Below are 21363 nucleotides of genomic sequence, written 5' to 3'. Positions count from 1 at the left end.
AACCGGTGGATTCGTGGTTTTCGTCACTTCTGGAAAGTTCTCCACCGTCCCCATCCCCCCCCAGTCCATTCTCTCCGCCTTCACGCTTCTTTTCAAATTACTGCAGTTTCTGCCGTTCTGTGTAGCCTGCTCGCTCCCTCCCACTGTTGCACTGTTTGGTGTTTCAGTAATTGTATCTTCATTACCATTCGGTTTGTTCTGAAATCTGTTTCTCATGCTTTTCCATCGCATGCTCATCTTCGTGACTGCATTTCTCTGTAATAATTCACACACAATATCCTCCTACATTCTGTGTCATGTGATCCAGTGTCTGCTGTCAGAGGGAGGCCTGCATCTGCTTTCTTGCTTTGCAGACTCCTTCGTGAGGACTCACCAGTTGGGTGTTGGTTGTGCGATGGTGTTAGCTGTTGACCTGAGGGGAGTTGCCTTTGCTTTTGCTCACCAGCAGCGGTGGTCGCCCAGATACCGCACATCTAAGGGGTCCAAATTTAGCAACAGCACGTGAGGGCTTGGGTTGTGCTGTTGTGTCCAGAGCTGCATTTCCGATTCGGGTGTCTGCACTGTGGCCGCGCTCACCCCCGGCCGGGACAGGCTCTGAGGGATCCTCACGCTCTGTAGCGGATGTTTTGAGTCTGTCACCGTGGCCAGCCTTGGGGCAGGGGATGCCAGGAGTGGGGTGGTCTTGTCCCTCTTACAAGAATGCCGTATTACAGGTCAGGTACTCAACACAGGGCCTCTTTGAGTACATGAAGGGGATTCAGAACGACCCGCGAGCCCTGGAGGACTTCACTGGGACCCTTCTGCAGGTCTTTGAGGACAGCCTTCTGAACGACAGGTGAGTGGTGGTGCTGTTTGCAGTGGTTTCTCAGATCCCCAGGGTCTCATTTCCCAGCAGGGTTCTGAGGGGAGGTAGGGTGGGCCCAGGTGAGGAACGTGGGCACAGCCAGGCACAGGCATGACCAGAGTCACCTCCCGGGCCCCTCGCAGCCTGCACTCTGGGCCGGTTATATACGTTGGAAGTAAAGTGACAGAGGCTGTGAGTCAGGAGAGCTCGTGTGGTTCTGGCCTGTGGTGCTCCCTGGTCACGCACACTGACATGTCGGTGCCACTGTTCAGACACGTTCACACACAACCACGACCATCAAGAAGATGAGATCTCAGCCTGCCAGGATTGGAACGTGACCTGTTTTCTAAATGTTTTTGCTGTAGCATTTTGTTAACTGCTTTTCCAAGAAGATGGAGTGTAGACCCAAAAGCCCTACCTCAGAATTGGGGATGTTTCCTGCACCTTCTGAGAGGGCTGTTCCTGGACCCCGTTCTCAGCTGTCCCAGAGCATCTGGGCCCCCGGTTACCACCGCATGGCTGCAGGTCCCCTCATGCACGCCCTTGTCCTGGAACTCAGGCCATTGCTCTTTGCTCTTTCTGCGAGCAGCTGTCTGGAGGTGTAGCAGACATCTGACAAAGCACACGTAAAGTGTACAGTCTAAGAAGTTTTGACTCTTGTCAACCACCATAAAAACAATCAAGACACTGAGCACATCTGTCACCCAGAGTTGCCTCCTGCCCCTTCTAACCCCACCCCCCAGGGTCCCCCAGCCCCAAGGCCACCACTGATCTGCTCTCTGTCACTGTAGCTTAGTTGGCATTTTCTAGAACATTACTTAAGTGGGATCATGCAGTGTGTGCCCTTTTAGTGTCTGGCTTCTCGGATGCAGCATGTTTCTTTTAGAGTCACCCTTTTTAGTGCTGAGTTATGTTCTATTGTGTGGTTACGTCACAATTTGTCTGTTTACCTGTAGACAGGCACTGGGGTTGTTTCCAGGTTGAAGCAGTTGCAGGTGAAGCTGTGATGAACATTCACGCATAAGCCTTCATGTGGAATTGTCTTTCCTTTGCTCCTGGGTGAATGCTAAGGAGTAGACTGGCTGGGGTCACAGAGCGGGTGAATATTTAAAACTGCCAGACTGTTTTCTGAAGTGGCTGCACTGTTTCCCGCTCATGGCCTCTGAGAGTTCTGGGCGCCCACGTCCTCACCACGGCTGGCGTGGTTGGTCCTTTTCATTTTAGCCGATCCAAGGGGGTGTGGTTTCTTGTCGTGGCTGTAATTCGAGTTTCCCTCCTGACTGAGGGTGCCGGGCACCTTCTCACGTGCTTGCTGGCTGTCTGCATAGCCTCTTTGGTCAGGTCTCTGTTCAGATCTTTTGCTCATTTTTAAACTGGGTGCTTCTTTTTTACCTTGCTGGGTTTTGAGATTTTCTTAGACATACTGGACAGGTCCTTTGTGAGCCGTGGTTTGCAGATGTTTCCTCCCAGCCTCTAGCTTGTCTTCCACACCCTTAACAGTCTCTCTGTTAAGAACAAATATTTTACATCTTGATAAACTTGTTTGTACTCTTGTTGTTCTGTGGATTGTGTTTTCTGTGTCATATCTAAGAAATTTCTGCCTAACTCAAGGCTACAAAGACTTTCTCGTACGTTTTCTCCTAGAAGTGTCATAGTTTGAGTGTTTCATTCAGACCTCAGGTCTGTTTGGGGTTGGTTTCTGTGTGACGCAAGCTACAGGTCCAGGTCTGTGTCCTGGTTTTGCCTGTGGACGCCCAGTTGCTCCACGTGTGGGAAAGACTGACCTTCCCACTGCGTTGCTTTTGCATCATTATCAGAAATTGTGGATGTGCAGCCCAGTTTGGGACTTTTCTCTTCCTGGATGTGTTTGCTTGTCTTCATACCAGGATCACACGGTTTTGATCACTTGAGCTTTGCCACAATAATTATTATTTTTTAAAAATATTTATTTATTTAGGCTGTGCCAGGTCTTTAGTTGTGGCCCCGTGGGATCTTCGTTGCGGCGTGCGGACTTCTCAGTTGTGGCATGCAAACTCTTAGTTGTGGCATGCATGCAGGATCTAGTTCCCCGACCAGGGATCGAACCCACCCTCCTGTATTGGGAGCGCGGAATCTTACCCGCTGGACCACCAGGCAAGGCCCCGCCACAGTTATCTAAACTGAGCAGTGCTGGCCCTCCAGCTTCGTCCTTTCTTCCTGCAGCTGTTTGGGCTCTTCTTCATCCTTTGTGTTTCCATATAAACTTTAGAACTGGCTTGTCATCTTCCACACACGTCCTGCCAGGATAAAAGGTTGGGGTTGAGTTGATGGCCGTCCAGGGAAAGCCCTCGTCTCAGCAGCACTGAGTTTCCCACGTGCCCAGGTCTTCCCTTCTGCTGGGTTCTGGTACCTGGCGTCTCACCCGTGTCTTCTCTCCCAGGGTGTCTGTGCCGCTGCTAAAGATGCTGGATCAGATGCTAGCCAACGGCTGCTTCGCCGTCTTCACCACCGAGGAGAAGTAAGTGTTCAGAGAACAGCTGGTGAGATCCAGAAATCTGGCTTCTAGGAGATAGCTTTCTAGTACGTTCAGGGTCAGTTTTTATACACAGTGTAAGTGCCACCAAGAAGCATTGGCTGCTCCCACATGGGGGTGGGGGCCCCTGCTGCAGCCCTGCTGTCCAGGCGGGAAACAGAGCAGGTGAGGCGTCCCCTCTGACGGGGGCCTGCAGTCAGGGCAGTTATGGATGGTGGACAGGATGGTGAATGGGGATCGCAGAGGGCCGTGATGGTCACGGTGCTGGGATCTGGTCCAGGTGGACAGGCCGGGTGGGTGTGGGCACAGGGAGCGGGTCTGAGAGGCCACTTCCCTCCTCTGCTGTGTTCAGGGCTGCTCAGCTGCCAAGCACAGGTACACTGCAGCCGCTTCATCGGCCTCCCTGTCTGAGGCTCTGCTGCCTTGGGGTTAATTTTCTCCCACTTCTGAGGTCTCTGCTGCTTGATCGGCTGCTTGATCTCAGAGCTTCCTGCTCGGCTGGTGGTGACAGTCGTTGTGTGTCATCTTTCTGGGGGTTCTTCCCCAGTCTGGGGCAGTGTCCTTGCACTGATCAGGGCTTGGGTGAATCCTTGGGGGCCCTCTGCCCTGCAAACCAAAAACTCAGGGTGGCACCAGGCTCTGCCCAGGTCCCCCCCATGTCCCCTCCGCAGGCAGGAAGCTGGGCAGTTGCAGGCTCACCTCCTTTGCCTCCCAGGCCTCAGTGGTCACCGTCCTTTGCAGCCTGCTGTCTAGTGAGTTTTGTTCACTTTTAGTTCTTCCAGGTGGGAGTGGATCTGGTCCCTGTCGTTACGTCTTTGCTGAGACGCTCAAACGCTCTTTTAACTGAATAACATCAAAGGGTTTCCCCTTTAACTTGCCGATGGTACATCAAAGCATGTTTCTTATACCTACTGTCAGAGCAACTTGTGCATTCACGGGATACGCCCCATGGTTGTGGGATGTGATCCTTTTATACATTGTATGACGGTGCTTACTAAATATTCTGTTTCAGATCTTAACCTATTCCTGGTTTGAAAATTTCAAAATAAAATGGTAGGAGAAAATAGTACCCCAAGTGTCAGGCTCACCTCCCGCAGCGGGGGGGTCATGGGCACTCCCGCTGCTGCTGCTGGAGGGGAGTCCCGGGGCCCAGGGAAGGGGGCGCTGCCGTCAGGAGACGTGGGAGCCAGGGAGCCAGGGAGAGCAGTGAGCCCCGCATGTGCTGCCGGACACCTCCGGTTGCAGGTCAGTGTGGGTGTGAGGGGGCGAGGCAGCCAAGGGTGACTGTGGGCTTTCCTGGACTGGCCACTGGAAGGGGGCAGTGGTTCTCAGGAAGGCTGGATGGAGTCGGTGTGGACCAGAGAGGCCTGGAGGTCCAGTTAGAAGGCTGTCCTAGCAGGTCAGGCTGCTGTAACAGAAATGCCACAGCCCGGGCCGTTAAACACCAGAAACTCATTCCTCCCGATGCTGGAGGCTGAATGTCCGAGATCAGCACAGGGACGCAGTCTCGCTGTGTCTTCCCATGGCAGAAAGACCCCCTCTTGTGTCTCCTGTTTGCAGGGCACTGATCCCACCGTGGGCTCCATGTCATGTTCTAATTGCCTCCCAGGGCCCCACCTCCTAACACTCTCATGTTCCAGATTAGAGCTTCAGTGTAGGAATCTCGGGGACACAAACATTCAGTTCATAGCAGAGATGTTTGGTTTAAGATGCTTGTTAGGTCTCGTCCAGAGGAGATGGATCTTCCAGGCTGGAACTCAGTGGAATGTCCTCAGAAAATGGGTGGTATGTGGTCCCGTGAGGCCACCAGGGGGGCAGGTGTAGACAGGTGGCCAGGGCAGGTGTGTAGACAGAAGCGCTGTGACAGAGCTGTAGGGGTGCCCCATCGTTAGGGAGACGGGGAGCAGAGGGAAGCAGATCTACCAGCAAGAAGGTGATGCGGAGGGGCAGTCACGGGGGCGTCGATGATGTGTGCCGAGTGGTCACGTAGGCTGAGGACAGGAGTGACCATGGCCCTCAGCAACCTCGTGGTCATTTGGTTCCTGACAGGCATTTCAGTGAGCTGTGGGGAGAAGCCGGATGGATCAGGGAGGGGTGGGGCTGGCGGGTGGGCCGGCCGAGAGGACAGTGGTGCCACGTGGATGGCAGGTGGCGGGGGTGCCACTGGGGGGCTGAGGTCTCCTTTAGCCTGAGAAGACAGGAGAGTCTCCCCGGGACCACTTCTGGTCAGGGGAGCTGCTGTCACAGGTTGACCCTGAAATGGCCACCATGGGCAGCTGCTTTCTGCCTGCCTAGGGCGGGAGGTCTGTCCTGCGCCCTCACCTGGGAGTCTGGTGAGATAAGGCTCTGCCCCCAGCCATATCCCAGGTCACCTGGCCAGTGGACGGGAAGAGGGAGCGTGGGGCCACTCAGACCGCTGTGCCTCAGCCCTCATCGTATGGCCAGAATTGGCCTGGGGCTGCGGCCTGGGGCATGTTCATCTCACGGGGACTCACGCTGGTCGTGGCCACCGTGGCCCCATGTTCTCCTTGGCCAAGCAGAGCCGGGGAGGATGCCTTCAGTCCCTCCCTGACCCTCCAAGGACCTGGACCTGGAAGTGAGTGAGTGGGGCCTGGCCACGATTCGGTCGTCCTCTTTTGATCTTGGGTTGAGCCTGGCGCCGACACAGCACACGTTGGCTGGGCTCGCAGCGGGGCTGAGTTCTGGGTGTTCCTGTTACGTCGAGGCCCCACCAGGGGTCAGCCTGCCCTCCTGTTGAGGGGCCGTGAGGCTGGGGAGGTGCCGCGGGGAAGGTGGTTTGTTGAGTGCACGAGACAGCGGGTGTCTGTCCCCTGCTGCGCTTGCAGAGGAGCCAGTTACATGCCCTGGTGCATGTCCCCAGGGGCGAGGCTTCTCCTCTTCGGGGGTGGCCGCCATCATCAGATGTTCCCTGGAAGCCCACCTCTGGGTCCTGTGCTTTCCTTCCAGCCACCCCTTCTGTGTGAAGCTGCTCGCGCTTTGTAAGGAGGAGATCAAGAAGTCCAAAGACGTCCAGAAACTGAGGTCCAGCATCGCGGTGTGAGTTCCAAGTAACTCACTAAGGCGGTAAAGGGAGGGGCCGGCCCAGCAGCCGAGAGCACTGGGTCGGGGGCGTTCTGATGTCAGAGTGAGAGGCCCGTGGCCCTGGTCACACCGGCCGGTGTTCCTGGTGGAGCAGGTGGGTCCGGCCACGGCCTGCCCACCCTTGGACCAGCCTCTCAGACAGGTGGGCGTCGGGTCAGGGAGTGTTGTCATAGAAAAAGCCCCAATTCCCCGACACTCTGGAGATCTGGATGCCCCCACCTGCGGGGAGAAAGTGGACGTGAACCCAGGGCTGCCTCCTCAGTGGAACAGCCCTGAGGCCTGGGGGTCACCACGGGCAGCACCTGGGGGGCCTCCCATCCCACGCAGACCGGCAGGCCCCCCAGTGAAGTGAAGGCGTGGGGTATCCAGGGAGCAGGCTTGGGCGGGGGTCAGCTCACCAGAGTGCGGGGTCCCTGCAGGTTCTGTGGGCTGGTGCAGTTCCCCGGAGACGTGAGGAGGAAGGTCCTCCTACAGCTGTTCCTCCTGCTCTGCCACCCTTTCCCCGTGGTGAGTGTCTGCAGCTCCAGGCCCGCACATTGGCGCCGGGGTCTGATGCTTCCTGGTGTTGGCGCAAGCGGACCTTGATTGGGGGGGGGGCCTCATCAGGGTGGGCGGGGCATACTGTGCCTGTGGATGTGGCAGCTGCAGTATGGTTGAGCCTGGCCCCTGGGGGCGAAGGGCCTGGGGACAGATGTGCCCCTGGAGCCCCAGGGAGTGAGCCCAGGTGCCAGGGAAACACCCGATGCTGGCTGGGACCCCTGCCCCCTGGGATCCTGGCCTCAGGTGCACCCAGGTGCCCTGCCACGGGGTGGGTGGATGGGGAGTTTCAGCCCATCGGGGTCCTGCAGGCTCTGGCTCAGGGGCTCCTGGAAGGCGCCTACCCCACAGCCCCCACCCCAGGGTCGGGTTTCCCAGGAAGTCTCTTCTTTCCCTTCGGCAGAAGAAATGCTCTTCCGATAACTCAAATGTGACACCTTCCCTAACAGCTAAAGTAACTTTAACTGTCATCTAGCACAGCTGTTTTCAAAGTGGGGTCACTGGACGCCCCTCCCCTCATGATCAGAAATGCAGATTCTCAGGCCTTGACCTGCCAAACCAGGAGCTCTGGGGGTAGGCCTCGGGATTCCAAGAGCACCTGTTCCATGAAATAAGTCCCCCCCTCAGGGACAGCTAGAAAAGAAAGCAGGTGAGAGGACTTCTCTGATAAGGTGCAGGTTTTTAATGAAGCATTTCAGTAAGAATGATGTTCCTCCTGATACGGGCCTCTGGGGGACCACAGGGGAATGGGGCAGCCTGGGCGGAGCACGCCTCGTGGTCGCTCATCGGTTGTGGCCACGGTCTCCTGAGCGGCGGTCCAAGGTCAGCTCCTCTTAACCATCTGCCCGGCGAGCCTTTCCTGTTTTACTTGGACTCTGGGCCCCCGGGAGGTGCCTGGGCCCTCGTCCCTGCTTCCGGGCAGGGTCCTGTCAGCTCTGCTCTCTGTCGCGGGCCTTCCCCTCCCACCAACTCGGTCTGTCCCTCCAGATCCGGAAGAGCACGGCCAGCCAGGTGTACGAGATGGTGCTGACCTACGATGTGGTGGCCGCAGGCGTCCTAGATGAGGTCATGGATGTGCTCAACAGCACGGCCTGGTGAGCGTAGGCCCCTTGCCCTCTTCCCGAGAGTGTGGCAGGTGCAGCGCCAAAGTGAGCGGGACGCCCAGAGCCTGTTCGTGGTCCTTCTCAAAACCCTCCAGAGCAGAGGGAAGACGGGCTCCAGCCCTCCGCCTCAGCTCTGGGTTTACGAGGAGGCAGTGGTGTCTGTAACCGATCTCTCCTCACCCACGTGTCCGCGTTTCTGTAGCACAGGCTCACTCCTTACACCCAAGAGGGGCTGGGCGGCCAGATGAGGGAGGAGGGGGATCTTCCTGGGGTATTCAGGCTGGAAGATTTTCAAAGTGAAATTATTTTTTCCCAAATAACAATTTTTGTAAGTGAAAAGGTGGGTGGTCCTGAGCACTGATTGGTTAGAGGCTGACTTCCTATTTCTCTGCGGTCGCTTTTCTGTTGATCACGTCACGGCTCTGGGTGCCGGTGGGTGCTGGTGCCCCTGTTTCTGCAGTTCATTGGGGTTGAAGTCACTCGAGAATGGCAGCTCCTGCCCCCTGAACTGTGGCGTCAGAAATGCAGGGCAGTGTGTATCGTGGCAGGCAGTTTCTCCCTCCTCGGGGACACGCCCCGTGTGTCAGTTGTGGCCCCCAAGGAGCGGAAGGGTGTTGAGTGGCTGCAGCAGGAGCCCCCAGGCCCAGACTCGCCACAGAGGAGAGCCGTTCACTGGCCTTTGCTCACTCTTGGTGGAAAAGGCCACGTGTGGACACGTTCAAAAATCGAACAGACAGAGGGAACCAGGAAGAATAGAAGAATAAGTTGTCCTCCCTCCCACCCCAGACACCCACTTCCCTCCCAGACAGCTGGTGTCAGCCCTTGTTCCAGGTCGGGTCTCCAGGTTCGTTTTAGGCACAGTTTCCTATTATCTCTGTTGGCTCCTCGACTCTGAGCTTGGGTGGCAGGTTTAAAAGAGGGTGTTGGATGGGGGTGGAGGGGGCTGTGGGGAAGCAGGGGAAGGGGTAGCCCATGGGCATGCGTCCAGCAGGCAGCACCGAATGATGACAAACACGGGAGTGACGCTTGTCCCACTCCAGGCACTGCACACACTCACATGCACACACACTCACACACGCCCTACAGGGTGACACAGGACCAAAGTTCAGAGGTTATTTAGGCAGCGGCCTGCTCAGGCACCAGTGACGAGGGTCCCCCACGACTGGGTTCCGTCGTTGGGGTCAGTGCACTCTGCTTACGTGGGAAAGGATGTGCATAACCTACTCACGTGCACTACCCTCAAAACAGTGATGTTCCTACAAGGGTTGAGCTCTGCACAGACCTCATACTGATGCAGCTTCCGTTCCTGGCCTGATGGCCCAGCTCCCCTGCTCGGACGTGAGCCACTGTGTCCTGAAGGACAGAAAAGGGCCTCTGGTTTTAAGGCTGTGTTAAGGTTTTCTAGGGAGATACTTGGCCTCGAGCAGGAGGGCATTCTGGTGAACATCTTGCGGGCGCCTCGGTGAAAATTCCAGAGCAGAAAACGTGGCCTCAGGAGACGTGGATGCCTCCGCTCTGTGAGCAGCTGGGACGGGACACATTTTTCTGTTATGTTGTCAGCTTTAAAAGCACGGAGGCACGTTCTGCATCACACTCTAAACTCTTCAGCTTGAAAAGGACAGTGAAGGGAGCATGACATGAAACCACCAAGACCCAGTGGGTCCCAGAGTTCCCCTGAGTTCCCCACGCCTGCCTTTCTCCTCTCACAGTTCAGGCAGGGTTAACCTTCCAGAGGATTTAAAGATAACTCATTTTTTCTTATTATAAAAGAAAAACATGCCCAGTTTTCTTTATGGTATTGCTAAATTTTTGTTTTTAATGAAAGTTATAAGTAAACAGCCGCTGTCTTAGCATTTCCTGTCGCCGGCCCCTGGGTTGGGCTGTTTGGGGGCCGAGTGCCCCTCATGGGGCTCCCTGTTTGGTGGGGCTCGTCCTCTGCAGTTTCCCAAGAAAGGGCTCAGGAGCAAAGCCTTGGGCAGGTGTCCTGCCCGAGCTAGGCTTGCCGGGGTGTAGGTTCTGGAGTGAGGCGTCCTTTTTCCCTGATTCCTACCCAATCTAAGGTGCCTTGGGTTTTCTGCACACCCGATAGGAAGTGTAGTGAGAGTGTAAAGATCTTGGCAGGTTTAACTGCGTGGACTGTTCCCGCGGCTGATGCTGCTCCCCTCTTCTCCTCCCCAGGGATGCAGAGCTCCCGGTCGTGAGAGCCCAGCGGAACCGCCTGTGTGACCTCCTGGGCGTGCCCAGACCTCAGCTCGTCCCCAAGGTAACCACCTGTCCCCTCAGGCCACATGGGGGACCTGGGGCCCCTTCTTTTTCTTTTTTTTACAATTTAAAATCGACGTTATTTTAAAATATTTTTCAATATTTATTAATCAATAGAATTTTTAATATAACATCTAAAGTGTTTACTAATCATTATCCAAACAGTAGACCAAACTGAGTATTTAAGTACTCCCACATCCTAGCTGCTATAAGTTTTAATTTTTTTAATTTTTTAAGTTGAAGTATAGTTGATGTACAATGTTGAACCAATCTCTGCTGTACAGCAAAGTGACTCAATTATACACATACATTCTTCTTTTCATTTTCTTTTCCATTATGGTTTATCACAGGATATTGATGATAGTTCGATGTTCTGTACAGTAGAACCTTGTTGTTTATCCATCCTGTGTATAATGGTTTGCATCTCTAATCCCAACGGCCCAGTCCTTCTCTCTCCCTTCCCACCCACAACCACAAGACTGTTCTCTATGTCTGTGAGTCTGTTTCTGTTTTGTAGATAGGTTCATTTGTGCCATATTTTAGATTCCACATATAAGTGATATCATATGGTATTTGTTTTCCTCTTTCTTACTTCACTTAGTATGATAATCTCTAGTTGCATCCATGTTGCTGCAAATGGCATTATTTCATTCTTTTTTATGGCTGAGTAGTATTCCATTGTATATACGTACCACATCATCTTCTTTATACATTCATCTGTCATTGGACATTTTGGTTGTTTCCATGACTTGGCTATTGTGAACAGTGTTGCTCTGAACACAGGGGTGCATGTATCTTTTTGAATTATAGTTTTGTCTGGGTATATGCCCAGGAGTAGGATTGCTGGATCATATGGTAATTCTATTTTTAGTTTTCTGAGGAACCTCCACACTGTTTTCTATAGTGGCTGCACCAACTTACATTCCCATCAACAGTGTAAAAGGGTTCCCTTTTCTCCACACCCTTTCCAGCATTTGTTATTTGTAGACTTTTTAATGAAGGCCATTCTGACTGGTGTGAGGTGGTACCTCATTGTAGGTTTGATTTGCATTTCTCTAATAATTAGTGATGTTGAGCATTTTTTCATGTGCCTACTGGCCATCTGTATGTCTTTGGAGAAATGTCTATTAAGATTTTCTGCCCATTTTTTGATTGGGTTGTTTTGTTGTTGTTGAGTTGTATGAGCTGTTTGTATTTTGGAGATTAAGCCCTTGTCTGTTGCATCATTTACAAATATTTTCTCCCATTCCATAGGTTGTCTTTTCAGTTTTTTTTTTATGGTTTCCTTTGCTGTGCAAAAGCTTGTAAGTTTGATTAGGTACCATTTGTTTATTTTTGGTTTTATTTCTGTTGCCTTGGGAGACTGACCTAAGAAAACATTGGTACAATTTATGTCAGAGAATGTTTTGCCTATCCTCTCTTCTAGGAGCTTTACAGTGTTGTGTCTTAAGTCTTTAAACCATTTTGAGTTTATTTTTGTGTATGGTGTGAGGGTGTGTTTCAACTTCATTGATTTACCCGGGGCCCCTTCTTTGTGAGGCCTCCAAATGCAGCTCCAACAAGCTCCTTTCTTGAATTCCAGAGTCTAGAACATTCCAGGCCGTGCTGCCTGCCTCGCTTTCCATGTCACAGTCCACGTAGGGCTTTCAGGACCCCAGGGAGGCGGCCCTGGCAGGGCCCTGGGACGGGAGCAGAGCTGAGGCCCCCACTCTCCTCTCCCACCTGCCCCCACCCTCACCCTGCAAGCCAGACGCTGTGCCCATTGCCAGCTCCTCCCCGTGGGCTGAGCCTGGGGGCACCCCAAGCGATGGGGCAGTGTTTCTGCTGCTGCTCCCGCTCGCCCTGTCCCCCACATCACCCCCACCAGCATGCTCTCTCCGGCCAGGCACGTCTCACGTGTGTCCTGTGGAGCACGGCACCCAGCACCCTGGCCTCTCTCGCCCTCAGAGCAGCATAGAAGCCTTCCGCCGTGTCGGTTGCCCTCGGGACACCCATCCCACTTGGGACTTTGTCACCTCCAGGGCCTCCCAGAGCCTGCTGGTGTCTGCTGAAGTTGCCGACCTCCACGGCAAGTGTGGTGTGTGCGTTGTAGCTGCGGTTTTCTGAGATCGAGGGCCACAAGCTGTTCTTCCAGGTTGTGTCATTGGGAGACTTGAGACTGTTTTGTGTGTTCTTGGCAGAGAATCAGAATTCGGTCTCTCTTCAGTCTGTGGGTCCTGCAGGAGCTGGAGTGGGTCGCAGCAACACGGACTGTGGTCCTGGGGAGTGGGCGTGCCCTCCTCGTGTTCCCATCAGCTGTGTCCCTCTGGCCTTGGGTTTGAACCCTGGCTCTGGAGAGGCTGTTTCTGAGCTTCCTGTTGAGGAAGGACGTCCGTGCAGAAGTGCGTGGTGGTTGTAGTGCATGGTTCCAGGTCTCCACACACATGGGTGCCTGCCCTGAACACCCCCCGACGTGAGCCTCAGGCTGCGGGGGTCACCAGTTCCCATTTCAAGTGGACTCACCTGGCAGAGGACTCACGGTGGGAAATGCTGACAAGCAGATTCCGAAGTGACCGGTGCTCCCTGGCAGCGTGTGTGCTCAGGGCCACCATGGCAGCTCCAAGATGTGGGCCCCCTGGTTTCCCTGGTGACGGGAGTGTGACCACCTTTTCTGAGGTCTGAGCCATTCGGACACTGTCTTTCGTCACGTGTCAGATCTTTCATGTTCTCTCTGGGTTGTCCGTCTTTTTATACTTTGTCTTCAGGGACCTTGTTCTGGACGCACGTCCTGCAAATGTCCTCTCCTTCAGGGATGTCCTTCTTGTCCTTAGACCTAATGTGGTCCTGTTTGGGGTATCTTGATCTCCTCTAGGGTTGACATTCTCTGTTTTTTTCTAAAAGCTTTACTGTTTTACCTTTTACGTTTGGACTCACGGTCTAGCTGACCCAGCTCCCTTCTCGCTACGTCATGTCGTCAGGCCACACATGTGGCTCTACTCTTGGACTGTCTGTCCTCTGGGTCTCTCTGTCCGTCCGTGAGCCAGCGCAGCCTGTCCTACAGATACAGATGTAGGTCTCAGTCCTAGAGATGCAGGGATGGGTTTAGGTCTCACAGTGGGTCACAGTGCCCAGATGTCTTAATCCTGTGGTCCTTTTTTCTTCATGATTGTCTTCTCTTCCTGGCCATTGGGTTCCCACCCCACCTGTAGAATAAACTTGTCAGTTTGTGCTTCAGGAGTTTGGCCGAGGTTGCCTGCAGCCTGAAGGTCGATTTGGTGAGAAGTGACGTCTCTGCTCTGAGTCTTCTGACCATGAACATGGTGTGTCCATGCATGGACCCCCTCAGTGTTTTATGATTTTTGGAGCAGAGATGTTGCACATCTTTCTGTAATTGTCCCACAGTTCTTGGATATTCTTTTTTTTTTTTTTTTTCATTTTTGTTTCTCTTTGCCTTTCAATTTGGGAAGTTTCTGTTGACCTGTCTTCAAGTTCACTGATTCTTTCCTTGGCCACAGCTGGTCTTAGGACAAGCCCGTCCGAGGCATCCGTTTCAGTTACAGTGCTTGTGGTCTCTAGCCCTTTCACCGCTGCTTACGTTGCCCTGCTTACATTGTCTGTCCCTGCGTGCTGCCACTTTGTCCACTAGGGTCCTTGGCGTATTAATCACAGCTGTTTCAGATTCCTGGTCTGATAGTTCCAACGCCTGTGCCATTTCTGAGTCTGGTTCTTACATTTGCACTGTCTCTTCAGACTGCTTTTTCTTGCCTTTTGTTGTACTTTGTACTTTTTTGTTGAAGGCAGCCTTGTTGGGGGAATAGGAGCTAAGTAACCAGAGCACAGGGTGTTTGCTGCAGCAGCAGGTCCTGGGCAGAGCCCCTCTGGGTTCTTGTTCGCATCCTCAGGGAAACCACAGGAGGGGTTGAAGTCTCCTTTGTCTCGTGTTAATAGAGCCACAGCGGAGTTTTTGATTAGTGTTTATGTAGTTTTTCACTTTCAATTTCTGTGTTCCTACACTTAAATGTTTCTTATGAACAGTAGATAGGTCTCATCTCTTTTTAATCCAGTTTAACTGTTTTTGGTAATTGGAGTGTTTTGTCCACTTACATTTACCGTGTGATTTTGGATTTACTGGGTTAGTTTGCCATCTTTCCATTTTCTGTTCAACCCTGTTTGTTTCTTTGCTCCTTTCTTGTCTTTGTTTGGATTGGTTAATGACATTTTTACCATTTCACTTCCCCTTCTGTTAACTTCCTGCAGTTTTCCTGCTGTTTGTTAGTGGCTGTCCATCAGGAGAGCATTCCTTCCCCACGTGCAGCAGTCAGGACGGGCGGCACCGGGCGGGGGCTCCCATGCTTCCCAGGGCCCAGATGGTCGTGGCCTGCCTTCCGTTCAGCCGCCGCTCTCTTCACTGTCCTTCAGTTCTTCTCTGTGCTCCTACCTCTCTGTTCTCCTTGTGGCTAAGTTAGTTCTGAGGTGACGTCTTTTTCCCCCTTTCCTCCCCCCAACTATGCTGTACTAGTGTCCGCCTTGCCTGGCCCTTCTCTGGGGCCCCTACAGGGCCCCGTCAGATGCAGGGTGAGGGCAGCTCTGGCCGGCCCCCAGGTGACACTGTGGGTGACAGGCTGAGTGTCAACTCTCCCCTCTCCTTGTGTGACGGCCAAACACAACAGTGGCTTCCTAAGGAAACGTGCTTTCTGCAATTAGGAAAATGTCACACAGATGAAGTTGGGGGGACAGTATAGTCACCCTCCCTACCTGCTTGCTGCCCAGAGGTTCTGTTGGCCACGGGGCTCCTGGCACGTTCGGGGAAACGGCACAGATGCAGTTTCCTGCAGGAAGTGCGACCCAGGGAGGGCTGGGGAGACAGCGCTGACTGGCCTGACCCTGTCATGTGTCCTCCGCAGCCTAGTGTCCGCTGAGGCCAGTCCGGGAAGCTGAGTCCTGCCTCTGCCTGCCTGGCTGGGAGGAGGAGCCCGGGCACGGTCGGCATGGAAGACCTGGACGGACGGCGGCGGTCTGGCTGGTGCGTGTGAGGGACCTGGAGTTCGTCACCTGGAGGTGGCCTTTCTTTCCATGCATCCTGTGCTACAGTGACCTGGGCTGTTGGTGCATTTGTGCTAATCTCTAACCTGTGTCTTACTTATAAAATCATGTGCTGAGCAGTTCTGTATCTGCCTGTGCCTGACACTGGTGCTGGTGGGGGAGGTGGAACCAGAGGGGGTTCTAGGCTCCCCCGGCTCATGCACCGAGACCCGCTGGGAGGGGTGGCCCCAGAGGGAACAGGTCCGGGACAGGCCGGTTGCAGCCTCCCATGTGCTGTCCTGTCACCACGTCCACCATGGCCTTGTTAGGCTTGCTCGTAGCCGCTGACGAGCTCTGAGCGACTCACGTTACATGTCAGATGCTGCAGAGGCAGAGAAGGCGCCATTCCTCGGGGTGGGGATGGGTGCCGTCGAGCGCCGCCCCCGGGTCGCTTTTGCAGTGCTGTTGGGGGCCGTCTTCCCTCCTCACCCCATTCTAGTGCCCAGCGCACATGGCCGTCGCACGCACGTCACCCGCCCTCGTGCGGTTTCATTCAGTCAGAAAGAGCCGACCTGTGTCCTCAGAATCCCGCCAGGACCACTTCCAGCCACACAGGGGACTTGTGATGGCAGCTCAAACCCTCGACGGAAGCAGGGCACGGTCAGTGGCTTCACAGTTCTGCCTACATGTGGCCTCCAGGAAGTGGTTCTCTGGTGGTGGGAGAAGAACCACATTGTCTGAACCTTTTTTCCTTTTTTTCATTTGTCCAGAATGGGGTACACACTCAGGGTTTCTGAAGCAAAGACAGGCTGCTTTTGTCCACATAGGCTGGCACTCATGCTGACCTGTCCAGGGGCCAGTGAGGCCGATGTGTGTAAAGGTTCCCCACTTGAGCACCTGCGTGGCCAGTCTCAGTGCTGAGGGGTCAGGCCGCCTACTACGGGAGCCTTTGTGTGGCAGGCTCCTGGGCCATCCCCACCCTTCCACCTGCTGCTTCATGGGTTGAGGTCTGGACGCAGGACAGATGTGGATGGGCAGGTAGAACATCTGAGGTGAAGTCGTCCGGCCCAGGACAGGGCTCCTGCACCTGGGCCACAGGACAGACTGTCCCTCCTGGGACGTGTGTGCCCACGGGTCCACGGCTGGAGGCTATGGTAGGTGTTGTTGGTACAATCCTGAGATGCGTTTTCCTGCTGCCTTTGCTAAGTGAGTTTCTCCTGCTCCAGCTGAGCCACCGGATGTCCCGGGATCGCTGACCTTCCCTGAGAGTGGAAGCCCATGTTAGTCTTGCGTGAGGTTTTAACTTTAATTTCATTTAAGCCTTAAAACGTGTCTCCTCTTGAAAATAAGTAGAGAGTTTTCCATTTTCATTGGAAGAATAGCCAGAGGCCTCGTAGCTGGTGGACGTTGTCACGTGGTGAGGGGTCCTGGATGGCCAGGCGGCCTCAGGCCACATGAGGCCACGCTGGTTGGAAGGCTCTCCTGCAGGGTGGCCGCAGGAGGCCCCACTTGTATCCCTGTAGCAGACGGGGTCCACAGAGGAGCACCTAGACCTTGCCTGAGAAAACCAAGCAAGGAGCTTTTGAGAAGGAATGAACTGTTTTTAGCATAATTTAAAAAAAACACCAAGATTCCAGAGACATGGAGACAGGCCAGTTTACCATGTTGATGATACTGTCATGAAGCAATTCTTCTTTCATTACTGGTCTACCTTTGCAACCCGAGGAAAACCAACAAAGCCGGCAGTGTCCAGCCGCCCCTGCACACCTTCAGCCACGTCAAATCCTACTGGTCACCACCTGCTCTCATCAGGCATCTGGTGGCTGGGAACTTCCTCCTTCATTTGGAGCCCACCTGGGTCCAGGTGACGGATTTGTGGGGAGTCCCCCCTCATGACTGACGACGTGGCCAGCAGCAGACAACAGCAAAGGTGGACATCGTGGAAAGCAGTGGTCTGAAGCAAGTCGGGGTGAGTGGACAGTGCTGGGCTGCCACCTGGTAGAGGGAGTGGTCAGGATACCCCCCGCGAAAGGGGCAGAGAAGGGCACCTGTGGCCCCAGTGGGAGTGAGGTGGGTGGGTCTGAAGAGCCGCAAGAAGCCTCGTGCCTGGAACAGGATACGTGAGGGCAGCGGTGCGGCCGTGAGCATATGGCCACGTCCCAGACACAGAGTGAACCATCCCAGTGAGCAGGTCCTTAGCGTCCCCAGGATCCATGTCTGCTGAGCCCTGGAGGCTGGTTGGGAAGTGTGGATGTGATAGTGTAAGGCCCAGGGCCAAATCTAGTAGCAGACCCCACATACAGCTGTGGCCCTAAATAGCTGTACCCTCAGCAGCGGCCCTAAATAGCTGTACCCTCAGCAGCAAGGAGAGTGAGAAGTAGGTCCCCACAGGAGCATACCTGTCTCGGTCTCTGCCCGGTGCTGGTGGAGGGGAATGCGATCACACTGGCCCCCGACCAGCGGTGCTGACAGACACTGGGCAGAGGAGGCAAACCAACCCTCTCTGGAAGGATGCAGGCTGAGCCCCACAGAGAGAAGAACATAAGCTCACATCCCCAAATTGCACAAAATGCACAAAGAAACAAGGCACCATTAGCAAGACCTTAATAAAATCAGACCCCAAAAGACACAAAATATAAAATGAATTCAGTTTTGAAAAGGGTTAGAAATTATCAAGAGGAAATTAGGGGGAAAAGGGCTCAATGGATGAATTAAACAACCACCTAGACATGGCTGAAGAGAGAATTGGGGAACTGGAAGATCTGAAGGAATTTTATCCAGAAAAACAACTGGAAAATATGAAAACGTCAAGAGACAGCAGAGAACCTGCCCTGTGTGCACCTGGGGTCTCGGGAGATGGTGCCACATAGTTGGTGATAGAAGCAAGATCCCAAACAGGACAAGCTCACGTCTGGACACGTTGCAGCGGAACTGCTGGGAGACTGGGTGGTCCGGGCAGCTGCCCCTCTTGGATGGCAACAGTGGACTTAACACTGGAATGAGATCCTCATCGAGCTGAGAGAAGACAGTTCGCCTCGGCTGGACTGAAGCTAGTACAGCTGTCATTCAGGGAAGAACAAAACAGGTCGTTACAGATAAACCTCCTTAATGCCACTGCTGGTTTCCAATCTTGACACTGTTGACATCTGAGGTCGAATAATTCTTAGTTGTGGGAACCGTCCTGTGTGTTGCAGAATGTTTAGCAACAACCTAGATGCCAGTAGCAAACCCCCTTCCCAGTTGTGATGACAGAAATATCTTCAGGCAGATTCTGGGGGCAAATTCTAGTGGTTAGGGATCATCTTCCTGCTGCCAGGTGAATGCAGGTGCAAGAGAGAATGTTGGGCAGAGAAAACGATAAACAATGGCCATGTAACAAAAAGAATAAGGGCTAATGTGTAGATTTTTAAAAGCACGTACAATTTTTTTTAAATGGACAAGAGTAGCATATAGTATAAAACTAAACATGCATTTTTAGAAGGTCCTGGAGTCCTGTGGCCAGAACACTGATCCTCTTGCCTCTGACCAACACCTCATATGCTTTGGGAAGGGTCTTCCGAGACTCTGCATGCAGAAACCCCGATGCTTTTAAATCACCAAGGCGGGGAATTCTGACTCAGACGTGACTCCACAATGAGGCCACTCCTGATTGTTCAAGCCCCCCCGGCCCTCCCTGGACCCAGGAGTTATTGCCTTGTTCACATGAACTGTTAGGGCAGGGCTCCCATCAGTGGGAATCATCACTCAACTCCAGCATTGATGGCACTAATGATTCAACACATCGATGATTTGTTCTTGGATCAAGGGGACAGGCCCCCGGGGGTAGCAGCCGTGCGTCACCTTTAGGGAAAAGCCATTGGCCTCCTGGGACCGAGAGACCACATGCACAAAGGGACAATTCCAGACCATGTCTCAACATAGAACTCTGTAGCCACTGGTCCCCAATGGCCAGGACGTGGTCACAACTGCCGGCTTCCCCAGTTCTAGCCATACATCCAACTTAGGACCAATCAGAGAAGGAGACTCACTCCCCTGACCGCTCACACCCACGGCCCCCGCCAGGCACAGCGGGGCCTCCCCCTCCGCCCGCCCCGCAGGTCTCTGCTGCGCTCGGTGAGCGGTCAGCTCCCGCCAGACAAGCCGTGAGCACGCAGCCCCTGTCCCCGGGGTGGGCCTTGTCTAGTACCATGTCTCTCACACATGCGGCCCCCACGTGGATGGAGCCAGCCACCCACCCAGACACAGACCAGACTTTCCTCAGTGGCCAGAGCTGGGAACGAGGCAGGCGCTGGGGAGCTGTGCGGTGACTAGAACGTCTGCCACAGACACGAGGGAGGCTCTCTGGGGAGGGTGCATTGTGCGGCCACGCCCTCCCCGAGGACAGAGGAGCTACTCCATGTCTTGGTCTGCGGTGTCTGTACACATGTGTGGACACGTGTCAGAGATACACGGTGGGGTGTGGACAACACCCCTCAGGCTTGTGCTCACGGCTGTGTGCTTCACCACACCTGATAAGAACACTAAGACGCGCCCTCCTGGTGAAGGGGACTTGAGGGGCATCTGGGTACCACCCTCCATCGGGCACGTTCCCCACTGGGGGCCACGGGGCCATCCTTCCCTACTTGCTCTCGACCCGGGGCTGCGGCTGCTGGGGGCCTCGTACGTACCTGGGAGCAGCTGCCATGGGTCTGTCAGCTGAAGTGAAGGAAATCCCGGCCCTCCTTCAGGTGCAGCGACCTCAGATTGTCTTCAAATGCGCCCCCTGTGAGGTCCTGGGGGAGGAGTGACAGGTCTGGCTCTATCCAGGCCTCCCCTGGCCTGCACTGGGGACCCCAAGAGCCTCCCTTGGGGGCCTGGGGTTTGGGGTTGCCTGTGGCCACCTGTCAGGTGGTCCACTATGAACTGCTCCACTGCTAAAAGGAGAGGGTCCAGAAGGAGAAAAGTGCCAGAAGGGAACCTGTTGGCAGTTGGCCACAATGTCCCATAGGTCACCAGGGAGGCTGGGGGCAGGGGGTCCTCTGAGGTGCCTCCACCAGCCTGGCCTCGGCCCCTCCCCGCAGGAGGCAGCTGGCCCCCCACAGGGACTCGGGGGAGGAGGCGAGGCTCTCATGGGCATCCCTTCCGCTCATCTCCCGGTCCAGGGCAGAGCCAGCTTCCCCTGTCCTGACTGATCCTGGGGTCCCTGTGGTGGCCCCCTCACCCCACCCCCATGGCCTCTGCAGGGCCACAGGTGGGAGGCAGCCCTGGGGACAGAAACTGCGACCCAACAGCCAGCTGCTGGCAGAGCCCCTCCCGCCTCCCGCTCCGTACCCACCCCCACGGCCCACAAGAGGCAGGCCCCGCCCACATCTTCCCTGTACCCTTGTTGGTGTGGGACTTGGGGGCGGATCCCCAAATTCTTCAGCTGGGCCCGTGCACTGGTACTGCTTCGGCCGCCCTCCCGTGCAGGGCCACAGCGGGGTTTCAGGAAACATCTGCAGCCTCCTGTCCCTCATCCCAGCGCCACCTGCCAGGTCCCCTCCTGCCTCCATAACCAGCAAAGCGGGGGCCTCTCTGCCAGGACATAGGAGGGGCTGCCTGACCACCACACTCCTTCCTGTTGGGTGTCATCCGTCTGTCCTTGGGCCCAACACGGGAAGTCACCCTTGTCCTGGGCTGTTTCTGCTCCTCTTACTGCTGTTACCTGGGCTTTGCTAGAAGTATTTAAATGAAAACCATTCTACCTGGAAAACACCTGAAATTTCCACATTCTGTTCTCTACCTGCTGTCTGTTCTCAGCCCCCCTTTTCTCCTCCCATTATCTCTCTGCTTCCAAGTTTTCAAAGGAAATACACGTGGGTTCAGGGCCAGCCCAGCCACAGACCTGGGCTTGCAGAGGGGCCACTGGGAAGGTACTCATGTGTCCGTGAGTGGACACACCCCCTTAAGAGAATTAAAAAGGTCAGACATGAAACCAACAAGGACTAGAACCCAGAGGGTACAGAGAACTCCTTAGGTCAGGA

At 54.5% G+C, this 21363-nt stretch overlaps 2 protein-coding genes across 2 annotated transcripts in view; one reads left to right on the top strand and one right to left on the bottom strand.

Moving 5' to 3' along the window:
- TBCD (tubulin folding cofactor D) overlaps positions 1-15501 on the top strand; it is a gene marked incomplete at its 5' end in the record, with an annotated part of 177289 nt that extends 161788 nt beyond the window's left edge. Inside the window, 7 exons of the mRNA XM_079724650.1 lie at positions 714-835; positions 3264-3341; positions 6324-6413; positions 6878-6965; positions 7983-8089; positions 10277-10361; positions 15244-15501. Coding sequence (XP_079580776.1) covers positions 714-835; positions 3264-3341; positions 6324-6413; positions 6878-6965; positions 7983-8089; positions 10277-10361; positions 15244-15258 — 585 coding nt within the window. The 3' untranslated portion in view covers positions 15259-15501. The remainder of the gene's footprint in view (positions 1-713; positions 836-3263; positions 3342-6323; positions 6414-6877; positions 6966-7982; positions 8090-10276; positions 10362-15243) is intronic.
- Positions 15502-20052: 4551 nt separating this feature from the next.
- Positions 20053-21363, bottom strand: part of B3GNTL1 (UDP-GlcNAc:betaGal beta-1,3-N-acetylglucosaminyltransferase like 1) — a gene marked incomplete at both ends in the record, with an annotated part of 128371 nt that continues 127060 nt past the window's right edge. Inside the window, one exon of the mRNA XM_079725936.1 lies at positions 20053-20133. Coding sequence (XP_079582062.1) covers positions 20053-20133 — 81 coding nt within the window. The remainder of the gene's footprint in view (positions 20134-21363) is intronic.

This window comes from Hyperoodon ampullatus (genome assembly GCF_949752795.1).
Source record: "Hyperoodon ampullatus genome assembly, chromosome: 19".
Taxonomy (NCBI): domain Eukaryota; kingdom Metazoa; phylum Chordata; class Mammalia; order Artiodactyla; family Ziphiidae; genus Hyperoodon; species Hyperoodon ampullatus.
This window is presented reverse-complemented; position numbering and strand designations above follow the sequence as displayed.